This window comes from Heterodontus francisci, chromosome 1 (assembly GCF_036365525.1).
Source record: "Heterodontus francisci isolate sHetFra1 chromosome 1, sHetFra1.hap1, whole genome shotgun sequence".
In the NCBI taxonomy this organism is placed as follows: Eukaryota; Metazoa; Chordata; class Chondrichthyes; order Heterodontiformes; family Heterodontidae; genus Heterodontus; species Heterodontus francisci.
In genome coordinates this window covers 72,900,947-72,914,921 of record NC_090371.1, presented here as the reverse complement: position 1 = coordinate 72,914,921, position 13,975 = coordinate 72,900,947, and the positions used below count along the sequence as shown (strand labels likewise).

General features: G+C 40.8%; 1 protein-coding gene across 2 annotated transcripts in view; it reads right to left on the bottom strand.

The window, feature by feature from the left end:
* Positions 1-2,280: 2,280 nt before the first annotated feature.
* The window catches only part of tpgs2 (tubulin polyglutamylase complex subunit 2), a 58,669-nt gene continuing 46,974 nt past the window's right edge, over positions 2,281-13,975 (bottom strand). For both annotated transcript variants that reach the window (XM_068031602.1, XM_068031609.1), the window contains 2 exons: positions 8,832-8,995; positions 2,281-7,370 (listed from right to left, as the gene is read on the bottom strand). In XM_068031602.1, the coding sequence (XP_067887703.1) occupies positions 7,134-7,370; positions 8,832-8,995 (401 nt within the window). In that variant the 3' untranslated portion in view covers positions 2,281-7,133. The remainder of the gene's footprint in view (positions 7,371-8,831; positions 8,996-13,975) is intronic.

Here is a 13,975-nt window from a genome sequence, read left to right as displayed (position 1 = left end):
GTCTTCTTGCAGACTGGCCTTCTTAAAAAACATTGCGCTCAGTTTCACAGCTGACAGCTGCTGAAGCAGGAACGTACTTCCCAACTTCGGACAGAATCAGGGTTTTCTTTTTTTAAAAGCCTGCCAGAAAACCCTGAATCTGTCCCAAGTTGGGGGAAGCGTTCCTGTTTCAGCAGCTGTCAGCTGTGAAATGGACAGCGCAATGTTTTAAAACAAACTGACCAACTACAAAGCCGGTGTGCTGAGCGCTCCCGCTCCCTGCAACTGTCAGAGAAGGGGGAGGGGGAACAGAGGGGGGGGGGGGCGGGGGGAACAAAGAGAGGGGGGATAGGGAGTGTGGAGGGACAGAGAAAGAGAGGGAAGGGACAGACAGAGAAGGGACAGAGAGAGAGGGAGACAAAGTGTAGGGGGGGGGGGGGGGGAATCAGAGAGAGGGGGGGATAGGGAGGAAACTGAGGGGGGGGGGCAAAGAGAGAGGAAGAGACAAAGAGAGAGAAGGGGACCGAAAGAGAGAGGCAAAGAGAGTGGGAGGGGGAACAGAGATAGAGGGGGAGGGGCGGACAGAGAGGGAGAGGGAGAGATTCAGATAGAGGGGCGAACAGAGAGAGAATGGGGTACAGGGGCTCACAGAGCACGAGGATGACACGGGGTGGGGAATAACACAGAGAAGCGGGAACACAGGGAGAGAGAGACAGACAGACAGAGACAGAGAGAGATCAAGATCACTTCTGACAGATGGATATCTATCTGGAATACTCCACATCGCTACAAATGTGTGGGCAGACATTGACTACTTGTGCAAGCACAAAAATGCCAGATATCGCACTAAATCAGTGTCCAACATAGTGATGAGAAAGTAAGTCAATAAATTAATCTTCTCATTTAAAGCTTCGTCACAAAAATCCACATTTGTTGTTGTTTTGTTTAATAGTGAGATAACTTTTTTATGCAATATAATAAAAGCAAAATACTGCAGATGCTGGAAATCTGAAATAAAAACAAGATGCTGCCAGACCTGCTGAGTATTTCCAGCATTTCTTGTTTTTTAACTTTTTAATGCCTTTATCTTTCCGAAATGTTCTCACCGGCCCCCCATGTAAGACAAAAGTTGTAATGTGCCCTCCCCCACCCCCGCGAAAAGGTGGACAACCCTGCACTACTCTGAAGGCTTTGCTTAGGAGTTTCGATATTGACCCCAAGTCCTGGGAGGAGCTCGCCCAGGATTGCTGCACCTCCGCATCTAAATAAAAAAGGGTGCGGCCTCCTTTGAAAGCAGGCACATATCGGAAGCAGACAGAAAACACAAGAAGAGGAAATCCTGGGCCAACAGTTTGTCCAAAATTCAATCGTCTTCAGTATCCTGCCCTATTTTCAGCAGAACCTTCGGGGCACAGATCGGCCTTAGTTGTCACCTGTGTACCCACCAGAAATTTACCAAACATGCCAGATGATGGACATGGTCAACTTCACCTTGAAGGCTGAACAAGTGGTCCAGCTACTACACACATCCAGAAATGATGTAGTAATTATTGCTTTGTCAACCTCAAATTTTGTTACCATTTTAATGTTCTGTTTTTTAAAGGCACAGTGATCAGCAAACAAGAGCTTCCTAACTTTTTCTTCAGAACACATGCATGCCCACATACATTTACATACATGCTTCTCAACATGCTACCCTTTCTGCTATTGCTGCCTGAGGTCTTTCACCAAGATTATTTCTATACATATGAATACATGAAGGGATAAAAGTACCAAAAGATAATCACAGTCTATAATTTGCCCGTTACCATATAAATTTTAGCCTTTAAATTAAGTCACAAAATAGCATTTTTTTTATTTGTCTATGGGACATGAACGCCACTGGCAAGGCCAGCACTTGATGCCTATCCCTAATTGCTTGAGAGGGTGGTGGTGAGCCAACTTCTTGAATGGCCACAGTCCATCTGGTGTAGGTATACCCCAGTGTTGTTGGGGAGTTCAAGAATTTTGACACAGTGACAGTGAAAGAACAACAATATATTTCCAAGTCAGGATGGTATGTGGCTTTGAGGGGAACTTACAGGTGGTGTTCCCATGCGTCTGCTACTCTTGTCCTTCCAGGTGGTAGAGGTCGCAGGTTTGGAAGATGCTGTTAAAAGAGGCTTGGTGAGTTGCTGCAGTGCATCATGTAGATGGTACATAGTGCTACCATAGTGCACAATCAATTTAGTTCATAAATAAAATAGGACATCAAGTGATGCAATTTATTCTGAAGTGTGATTTAATTTTATTCATTCTGGGCTCTGCATAGATGTGCGCATAGTGCCTGCATAGGTAGGAACCATAATGAAAACAACTGTAAACATAGTACTGAGCTTTTTTCCCACTTCCTCTACCAATGTCAATAAAAAACGTTTAAGCAATGTTAGGGTTGTTTGTTCAGTGAAGCAGTTGCTTAGCAGGAACTCATAGTAAAGTGTTACTGAATATTTTTTCACAATTTCTTGCAAGTCTTCCATTATTGGCATAGAACTCTTTTTAAAACATATGACTTTTTATGGTCATTATCAGTGAGTTCTCATATGAACAGTAGGAATAAGCCCAAGATACCAATAGAGAAAATCACAAAGGTTGTCATCTTCTAATGATGATTTTGACACTGAAACAATGTGATTTCCCCTTTCATTGTTATATAAAGACACTAGCCTCCACTCTAACATGACAATTGTTTCTCCATTGCTCATAAATTTGCCTATCAGTCTTGCAACACTTAAGTTTTGAAGTCACGGCCATTTGTTTCTTGTTCTAAAAACATCCCATTTCATGGAATCTAAGCATTGTGTGATGAGCTTGTATACTTTTACAGAGTTTAAAATATTATCCCATAGCTGCAAACTGATGTTTGTTCAAGAAAATGCAAATGACACTACCAGCTGTCTTTATTCTTTGAGTGAAAGCTATCTCCATGCAGCAAACGGTTCCCTGTTGTGCTCTTAGGGGTGTATAATTTGCAAATAATTGTTTAATTATATTATTTTATGGCTATTGTTCAGTGCTTTTGGGAAAAATACGAAAAGGAGGAAGGGGAAGTTCTTACTGTAAAAAGTGTCAAAAATGTAATGGCATACATGATTTCTCTTGTTGACATGTTTCTACTGTAAGTAGATATGAAAATACAAACATATGAATTAGGAGCAGGAGTAGGCCACTCGGCCCTTCGAGCCTGCTCCGCCATTCAATAAGTTCATGGTTGAACTGTTTACTCCACATTTCCACCTACCCCCAATAACTTGCCGCCCCCATGCTCATCAAGAATCTAACTACCTCTGCCTTAAAAGTATTCAAAAACTCTGCTTTCACCACCTTTTGAGGGAGAGAGTTCCAAAGACTCACGATCCTCTGAGAGAAAAGAATTTCTCCTCATATGTCTTAAATAGACGACCCCTTATTTTTAAACAGTGACCTCTAGATCTGGATTCTCCCACAAGTGGAAACATCCTTTCCACATCCACCCTGTCAAGACCCTTTAGAATCTTACATGTTTCAATCCAGTCGCCTCTTACTCTTCTAAATTCCAGCAGATACAAACCTAGCCTGTCCTCATAAGATAGCCCACCCATTCCAGGTATTCGTCTAGTAAACCTTGTCCATACTGCCTCCAACGCATTTACATCCTTCCTTAAATAAGGAGACCAGTACTGTACACAACACTCCAGATGTGGTCTCACCAATGCCCTGTATAGCTGAAGCATAACCTCCCTACTTTTGTATTCAATTCTCCTCGCGATAAACGATAACATTCTATTAGCTTTCCTAATTACGTGCTGTACCTGCATACTAACCTTTTGCAATTCATGCACTAGGACACCCAGATCCCTCTGCATCTCACAGCTTTGCGATCTCTCACCATTTAGATAATATGCTTCTTTTTTAATTCTTCCTGCCAAAGTGGACAATTTCACATTTTCCCACATTATACTCCATTTGCCAAGTCTTTGCCTACTCACTTAACCTATCTATATGCCTTTGTAGCCCCCTTATGTCCTCCTCACAAGTTACTTTCCTACCTATCTTTGTGTCATCAGCAAATTTAGCAACCATACCTTCGGTCCCTTCATCTAAGTCATTTATATAAATTGTAAAATGTTGAGGCCCCAGCACAGATCCCTGTGGCACACCACTCGTTACATCTTGCCAGCCAGAAAATGACCCATTTATCTCTACTCGGTTTCCTGTTAGCTAACCAATCTTCATTCCATGCCAATATTTTACCCCCGACACCATGAGCTTTTATTTTCTACAATAACCTTTGATGTGGCACCTTATCAAATGCCTTCTGGAAACCTAAGTACAATACATCCACCGGTTCCCCTTTATCCACTTTTTAAAATTTATTTTAGAGATACAGCACTGAAACAGGCCCTTCGGCCCACCGAGTCTGTGCCGACCAACAACCACCCATTTATACTAACCCTACAGTAATCCCTTATTCCCTATCACCTACCTACACTAGAGGCAATTTACAATGGCCAATTTACCCATCACCTGCAAGTCTTTGGCTGTGGGAGGAAACCGGAGCACCCGGGGAAAACCCACGCAGACACAGGGAGAACTTGCAAACTCCACACAGGCAGTACCTAGAATCGAACCCGGATCCCTGGAGCTGTGAGGCTGCGGTGCTAATCACTGCGCCACTGTGCCGCCCACTTCCTCAAAGAACTCCAATAAATCTGTTAAACAGGATTTCCCTTTCACAAAACCATGTTGACTCTGCCTGATGTTTCCATTCAAAGAATTAAGACAGCTGGACAGGTGGGCAAACTTACTTTATCGTTAACATACTGTGTAATTCATTGAATATTTAAAACAGCAAGCCAAGCAATACTACAGAAAATGACTAATATGGGCTGTAAACCTATTAAAATTTGTATTCTGTACAAAAATGAACTCACTTACTAGGTGCCAACTTAAGTTGGACTAAATACAGTAGGTAAAGATAGAAAATAGTTAGCATTTCATTTTCTATTTGCTTAATGAAAACTTCAAAAAATTAAGGAATCATAATTGACATACATACAGCAAATTATACAATAAACAGAAAATAATCTTATAAATATTAGTGCGAATAGTTATTTAACCCCTTCCAAAATTGTAAACCTGTATACACATCTCAATAAAATGCCTCTAGATGGCAGAAATCCTATACGGTTTTGCAGTGCAATTTTTCTTCACTGTGCAAGTAATAAAATGTGCCATCTGTGTGGCACTTCACTAACCACATATTAAACAGATGGAAGTTCAATGAAGGATACAACAAAATATTTACAATACTGCTGATTACTGATCTTCTGTAATGATGCATACATTTATAAAGAAATATTTATGAAAGGCAATTTAATCTAAGTGACATTTAAATATTATTCTGCATTCCAGACAGGTAGAAAATGTACATTGTTAAATAGAATTACACTACCAACAAACTTCAAAGTCTCTATTCTCATTATACGAGTAGAAAGCTCCAATTTTGGCAAGATAAGTATCTGATGGGACACCATCAGCACATTTGTGCTGCTTCTTACCTGAACATATGACATGCATTAACAACAAACTTCAAAGTTACAAAGGGCATAGACAGCCTACCAATGTCAGTGTCATGTTAACTTGACTCTAGCAACAGGAAGTGTCACATTAAACCATTTCAAGTGTGAAAGGTTTCTACTGAACATTATGCTCAAGAGATGGAGTAAAAAAAGATTCACTTTGGCACCAGTTTTGTAGTATAGACATAAATGGACACAAATATGAACCTGGAAATTCCACTGCAATTGCAAGGAAGTGAAAAACCCTTGTGTAAGTTGCAGCTTCTGAAGACAGGTAGCGAGATCTGTCCATCAAATATCAGTTAAAGCAACTTTACCATAGTTTCAAATGGCAAAATAATGATGGTGGGGTCACTATAAGAATTAAATTTAATTAACAGACACAGAACATAAGTACAAGACTGGTCAAGAACTTCAAATTCAGGTTTTATGATGTAAATTGAAAGAAATATTTAATTTTTAAAAATTGATTAAACCTAAAATAGCATGGGGAGCCTTCCATAGTCATTAAGATCTACTCTAGACAATTGGTGGGTATCCATTAGTTTGACTTAGACAATCTTGCAACAAATTATCGGTATCAAGAAAGATACTAAGAGCACAGGACTGAAAAAAAGGCATTTTGTTGTTAAAATGACTAGCTTTGCTTTGGCATTTTGGATTTATTTACATAAGCTAATAAAAGGAAGCAAAGGAAAATTCTACAGCCCAGCCTAACTGATCAACTTCTCATTCCAGTAATTTTCTTTTCAGGCAATTCCGTATTGAACTTTAAAAAGAAATACATTGTAAAGTTAGCTATTGTTCAGTGGTTAAGGTCCCATAAACATACAATTTTATGACTTGTTCAATTAAAAGGTTGCCCTTTAGAGGCTTAAAGGCTCTGCGTCACATGAATTGTTTTAGCTGTCTGTGCAATGTCTGCAAGACCCAGGCTATTTTCTGTTAAGAGTGGGCATGCATGGAACTGCTGGGATGAGACGATCTACAACAAACTGTTCAGTGCAAGAACAACATTGCTGGCAACCTAGTAGTTCCATATATTCTGGGATGCCATCAGTATTCATCTTATACTGGACTGATTATCTTATATAAAAAGGTAAACCACAATAATGATGTGGGAGCTTCAAATCCAACTAAAATCTTACTGAGGAGGATAACAAAGAAACTGATAATGGCACAGATATCATTTACATAGCACACTTCTTCTAGGATTCGAACTGGTGTAAAATTGGAACAAAAATTAAAAAGAACTGTGAGGTCGGTAACTATTTACACTGAAACAGTTCCAATAAATGACTTCATTATGATATTGGATTTTCTATCATTTTCAGCAGCGTTTGCAAATCATGCATTTGCATCATGATGTATATTAACAACATTCAGGCCCTGCCTTTTTCTGGTTTGCAGGCAGCCCAGACAGTGTTGTACTCTTCATATGCACTCGCCCTGCCCTTTTGTGACAGCGGTGTTAGCATAGCAGTTCAGATGACGATACTGGCAATACCCAGAGAGAAAACTATATCGGAGCTGCTCTGGATATCAAAATAAAAATTAAGGAATCATTTTTTTTGTAGTACTTCCAATTTGGGATACATTCTTGCAAGTGACTAGGCTGGTCTGACTCTTCTGAGGTCCAGCTAGCTGCGCACAAGCCTTTTTCTTTGCGTTCTGAAGCTTGTTTTTGTTCTTAAAGGCTTGATTAGGGTCCAGCTTGTTAATGAAAGTCATATCGTCATCTGCTATAAGATTGGCAGTGTAGGCAACAGGCTTGTACATATTAAACCATTGCTGAAAATAAAGAGAAAATTTTATGAAATTAAATTTGGCTTGCCACAAAATCTTATGGAAAAATAAGGATTTATTTTTTGAAGCAAAATTTAAAACAAAATATTTGGAAGATACTAATGTCCATGTTCTATTAATTAACAGCCATGATTGCTTACATGGCACAAGATTTACATCCTGACAAATCAGAATGTCAGTGTGCCAGAAATCCAGTGAAGTTAAAGCATAAAGCAGTATTATAGAACACATCAGGTTGCTGAAACCATTTATTCCAAAGTGATTTTATTTTGTTTAGATTTTTTGGATTCAAATTAATTTAAGGATATCTTCTTTTGTGACTGATGAGCTGGTAAGATGGGCAGAGCAATGGTAAATGGAATTTAATCCTGAGAAGTGTGAGGTGATGCATTTTGGGAGGATGAACAAGTTGAGGGAATATACAATGGATGGTAGGACCCTAGGAAGTATAGAGGGTCAGAGGGACCTTTGTGTACTTGTCCATAGATCACTGAAGGCAGCAGCCCAGGTAGGTAAAATGGTTAGGAAGGCATATGGGATACTTGCCTTTATTAGCCGAGGCATAGAATATAAGAGCAGCGAGGTTATGATGGAGCTGTATAAAACGCTAGTTAGGCCACAGCTGGAGTACTGTGTACAGTTCTGGTCACCACACTATAAGTAGGGTGTGATTGCACTGGAGAGGGTGCAGAGGAGATTCACCAGGACGTTCCCTGCGCTTGAGTATTTCAGCTATGAAGAGAAACTGGATAGGCTCGGGTTATTTTCCTTAGAGCAGAGAAGGCTGAGGGGGGAACCTGATTGAGGTATACAAAATTATGAAGGGCATAGATAGGAAGAAACTTTTTCTCTTAATGGAGGTGTCAATAACCAAGGGGCATAGATTTAAGGTAAGGGGCAGGAGGCTTACAGGGGATTAGAGGAAAGATTTTGTCACCCAGAGAGTGGTTGGAATATGGAACACACTTCCTGAAGGGATGGTAGAGGCAGGAACCCTCACAACATTTAAGAAGTATTTAGATGAGCACTTGAAATGCCATAGCATACAAGGCTACGGGCCAAGGGCTGGAAAATGGGATTAGAATAGATAGGCTTGATGACCGGCAAGGACACAGTGGGCCAATGGGCCTGTTTCTGTGCTGTATAACTGTATGACTCTAAAATGCTAACAAAAAGGGAAATCACTGAAATAAGTGCTGATTCTTGACAGCCAAATAGGTTACATGAGATATAAACAAATATGTTTTCAAGACAAGTGTATGCATCTTCTCCAAAGTAATGAAGCTGAGAATTCCTCTTTTTTGAATTTATGAAAGCAGCTCAATAAAAGCATCATAGCTGCACTGAGAGCTGGACATTACAATTACAGACCAGCCCTCTTTTCATCAATTAAAGAGAAACATTTCCAGATGCTACAGTATATTAAAAAAAGACTGTACTTCCTACCTTAGCCTGAGGACTAACACCGTATTTTGTTAATGCGTATTGCCACTGGGGCAATCCTAGGTGAACAAGCATAAGTCGATAGTAGGCTGTGAACGTGTCCGTTAGAAAATGCCAGTAAAGTGCTCTGTCCAAGAACCAGATTTCAGCATGAGAAGATACAACTCCTGTGGAGGAAAAATGTATGCATAAAGGACCAGAAGGACATTAGATTTTTTTAAGCTTTTTAAATATGTTAAAATAGTGACCAATTCAAATGTTAAATTAGGGAGAAGAGAGATTATAAAATTGAATAGCTATAAATGGTAAGAATTCCCATGTTTTATCTGCAGTTGCAGAGTCATTTGAGACCTCAGGGGGTGGATTGTCTCTGCCCTTTTGTAAGTCGCCCCAGGTCCAGGTAAAGTCCCATGCTCAGGGTTACGAGCCATGGTGAATGGCAGAACCAGTGAGTTTTCGGTGGTGATAGCGGAAGAGCTAGAACCTTGAGGGACAATGGCTATTTACAGGCAGAGGATCCTTCGGGAAGAGGACTAGTGTTTCCTTTAAAACATACATGAGGAAGGCAACGGGAAACCATGTCATGTACTTTTTCCCTAATGCTCATTTCTCATAGATGTTAAAATGTGTGAGGCTCATATGAGCAACTGACAAAAAAAGCGCAGGGCCGTGAGGCGTGGAGTAATGAGCAGAGGGTCTTCCCTTGGGAAGATCACCACTACTGCCACTATTTTAGCTACATTTTTGGACTATACAAACATTGGGAGACATCATTAGTGGGCTAGCATACGTTTTGATATGAAAAGTGGCTCTCATTAGTAACAATGACCAGATCAGGCTCACTTCCTGCAGTTTCCCAGTCATATGTTTTTAAACTGAATAAACTTATACATTTTCCTGACTTTCCCAACTGGTGCAATCATGACACAATTTGTAGAGTGGTTGAATATCACTAACTCTAAACCTTTTCTTTGGCATGGGCCATACTAAATAATTCTCACAGCCTCTTGCACCTGATAATATCCAGATTTAGAAAGATAAACAACACTTTATGACAATATTAAGCCTCAATTATAGTGACAGGAATGAGCAGTAATAGACAAGCAATGACATACTGAAGGCAAATTTTGAAAATGGTATTTTGTGTATTTCATGGCAGATTGGAAATTGTAACCATATTGCTAGTTTTGTTGCAGATATGGGAAAGAATAATGCAAAGTGAAAATATAAAACAAGCAGAAACATTAGTTTCTGGTTTAGAATTTGTAAATAGATGAAGCAATCTAAAACTCAATCGTTTGGAAAAATGTAAACACCCAAATTCCCTTAATTTGCAGTCTCCATGGTGATTTGCAGAAGAAAATATATTAAGTATCATAGCGCTTCACTCAACAGTGTGTTCGATTCTCATCATTCATTGCATAACATAGGAAGTAAACTAGTGTCTGCCTAAATAACAGTGACTGTATTTTAAAATAACTAGTTCTGAAATAAAAGTAAAATACTGCCGATGCTGGAAACCTGAAATAAAAACGGAAAGTGCTGGAAATACTCAGCAGGTCTGGCAGCATCTGTGGAGAGAGAAACAGTTAACATTTCAGGTCTAACGTTTGGGTCACAGACCTTAAACGTTAACTGTTTCTCTCTCCACAGATGCTGCCAGACCTGCTGAGTATTTCCAGCACTTTCCATTTTTCATCATTATTAAATAGTTCTGAAGCTTTTTGAGACATCCCAAAGATTTGATTAAAGCACCTGGTACGACTTAGGAAGGAGGAATTCACTGTCTTTCTCTAGTTCCACTACTCCACTGGTCACACCATATATTTAAATGTTTTACCCAGTTACTGATACGGCCAATTAAATACTTAATCTAATTATTCGTTTCAGAATAGAAATCGGCCAACCAGGTTTCTTAACTAAACAACAAAATAGTTGATTTATTTATAAAACAATACTTATTCAATAAAGATGAAAAGCTTATTAACACACAGTTTGAAATATGAAAGTATAAATATCTACCCTTCTAAAATAACCGAACACCCAAGGACATAAAATGAAAAAACTGGCTCTGCCGAGATCAACTTTAAAAAAATACTTTGGCCAAGTTATTGTCCTTTTCCTTCAAGAATTTACAAGATATGGAATATTCCAGATGGCCTTTGGTCTGGCGTCTGGGTGCATGTAGACGACGGTCACTGGGATCTTTCTGGAGCAATTCTGTTCAGGAGCTATAGAGTAGTTGTCTTGCAGGATTTTCAGGAGAATTACTGCAGAAGTAGTTTCAGCTATCACGCTGAATTCTCAGAAGATTTTCCAAAGCAGGTGGAAAAGGATGAGTTGGGTGGCTTCTCTCGTGGCAGAATATACAACAACTGAGCATTCCAACAGTCCACGCCCAAATCAGAAAGCCAAAAACTCCTGACAGTCTAAGAGTGTTACGACGGCTCAGGACAAAGCCCCCAATATATATAATTCTGATAGCAGTGGGAGCAATGCACGGTCAATTCAGTCCCATCGCTCCACAGGTTGCATCATATTTCTTTAAGTTTTCCAAATCGAAGAAAAAAAAGCAGCCAAATTGAACAATCTGGTAACCCCAGAATGAAGTGAATCAAACCAGGTATCTTGAGATATCAGCAAATAAACTATTTATTAAAAAAAAACTAAACTCTTAAACATTAAGATAAACCAATACTAAAGACCTTATAACTTATTTAAAAATCTAACTCTCACATAAGGGCGGCACAGTGGCGCAGTGGTTAGCATTGCAGCCTCACAGCTCCAGCGACCCGGGTTCAGTTCTGGGTGCTGCCTGTGTGGAGTTTGCAAGTTCTCCCTGTGACCGCGTGTGTTTCCGCTGGGTGCTCCGCTTTCCTCCCACAGCCAAAGACTTGTAGGTTGATAGCTAAATTGGCCATTGTAAATTGCCCCTAGTGTAGGTAGGTGGTAGGAGAATGGTGGGGATATGGTAGGGAATATGGGATTAATGTAGGATTAAGAAAATTACAGCACAGGAACAGGCCCTTCGGCCCTCCAAGCCTGCGCCGATCCAGATCCTCTATCTAAACATGTCGCCTATTTTCTAAGGGTCTGTATCTCTTTGCTACCTGCCCATTCATGTATCTGTCTAGATACATCTTAAAAGACGCTATCGTGCCCGCGTCTACCACCTCTGCTGGCAACGCGTTCCAGGCACCCACCACCCTCTGCGTAAAGAACTTTCCACGCATATCCCCCCTAAACTTTTCCCCTTTCACTTTGAACTCGTGACCCCTAGTAATTGAATCCTCCACTCTGGGAAAAAGCTTCTTGCTATCCACCCTGTCTATACCTCTCATGATTTTGTACACCTCAATCAGGTCCCCCCTCAACCTCCGTCTTTCTAATGAAAATAATCCTAATCTACTCAACCTCTCTTCATAGCTAGCGCCCTCCATACCAGGCAACATCCTGGTGAACCTCCTCTGCACCCTCTCCAAAGCATCTACATCCTTTTGGTAATGTGGCGACCAAAACTGCACGCAGTATTCCAAATGTGGCCGAACCAAAGTCTTATACAACTGTAACATGACCTGCCAACTCTTGTACTCAATACCCCGTCCGATGAAGGAAAGCATGCCGTATGCCTTCTTGACCACTCTATTGACCTGCGTTGCCACCTTCACGGAACAATGGACCTGAACACCCAAATCTTTCTGTACATCAATTTTCCCCAGGACTTTTCCATTTACTGTACAGTTCACTCTTGAATTGGATCTTCCAAAATGCATCACCTCGCATTTGCCCTGATTGAACTCCATCTGCCATTTCTCTGCCCAACTCTCCAATCTATCTATATTCTGCTGTATTCTCTGACAGTCCCCTTCATTATCTGCTACTCCACCAATCTTAGTGTCGTCTGCAAACTTGCTAATCAGACCACCTATACTTTCCTCCAAATCATTTATGTATATTACAAACAGTGGTCCCAGCACGGATCCCTGTGGAACACCACTGGTCACACGTCTCCATTTTGAGAAACTCCCTTCCACTGCTACTCTCTGTCTCCTGTTGCCCAGCCAGTTCTTTATCCATCTAGCTAGTACACCCTGGACCCCATGCGACTTCACTTTCTCCATCAGCCTACCATGGGGAACCTTATCAAACGCCTTACTGAAGTCCATGTATATGACATCTACAGCCCTTCCCTCATCAATCAACTTTGTCACTTCCTCAAAGAATTCTATTAAGTTGGTAAGACATGACCTTCCCTGCACAAAACCATGTTGCCTATCACTGATAAGCCCATTTTCTTCCAAATGGGAATAGATCCTATCCCTCAGTATCTTCTCCAGCAGCTTCCCTACCACTGACGTCAGGCTCTCCGGTCTATAATTACCTGGATTTTCCCTGCTACCCTTCTTGAACAAGGGGACAATATTAGCAATTCTCCAGTCCTCCGGGACCTCACCCGTGTTTAAGGATGCTGCAAAGATATCTGTTAAGGCCCCAGCTATTTCCTCTCTCGCTTCCCTCAGTAACCTGGGATAGATCCCATCCAGACCTAGGGACTTGTCCACCTTAATGCCTTTTAGAATACCCAACACTTCCTCCCTCCTTCTGCCGACTTGACCTAGAGTAATCAAACATCTGTCCCTAACCTCAACATCCGTCATGTCCCTCTCCTCGGTGAATACCGATGCAAAGTACTCGTTTAGAATCTCACCCATTTTCTCTGACTCCACGCATAACTTTCCCCCTTTGTCCTTGAGTGGGCCAATCCTTTCTCTAGTTACCCTCTTGCTCCTTATATATGAATAAAAGGCTTTGGGATTTTCCTTAACCCCGTTTCCTAAAGATATTTCATGACCCCTTTTAGCCCTCTTAATTCCTCGTTTCAGATTGGTCCTACATTCCCGATATTCTTCCAAAACTTCGTCTTTCTTCAGCAGCCTAGACCTTATGTCTGCTTCATTTTTCCTCTTAGCTAGTTTCACAATTTCACCTGTCATCCATGGTTCCCTAATCTTGCCATTTCTATCCCTCATTTTCACAGGAACATGTCTCTCCTGCACGCTAATCAACCTCTCTTTAAAAGCCTCCCACATATCAAATGTGGATTTACCTTCAAACAGCTGCTCCCAATCTACATTCCCCAGCTCCTG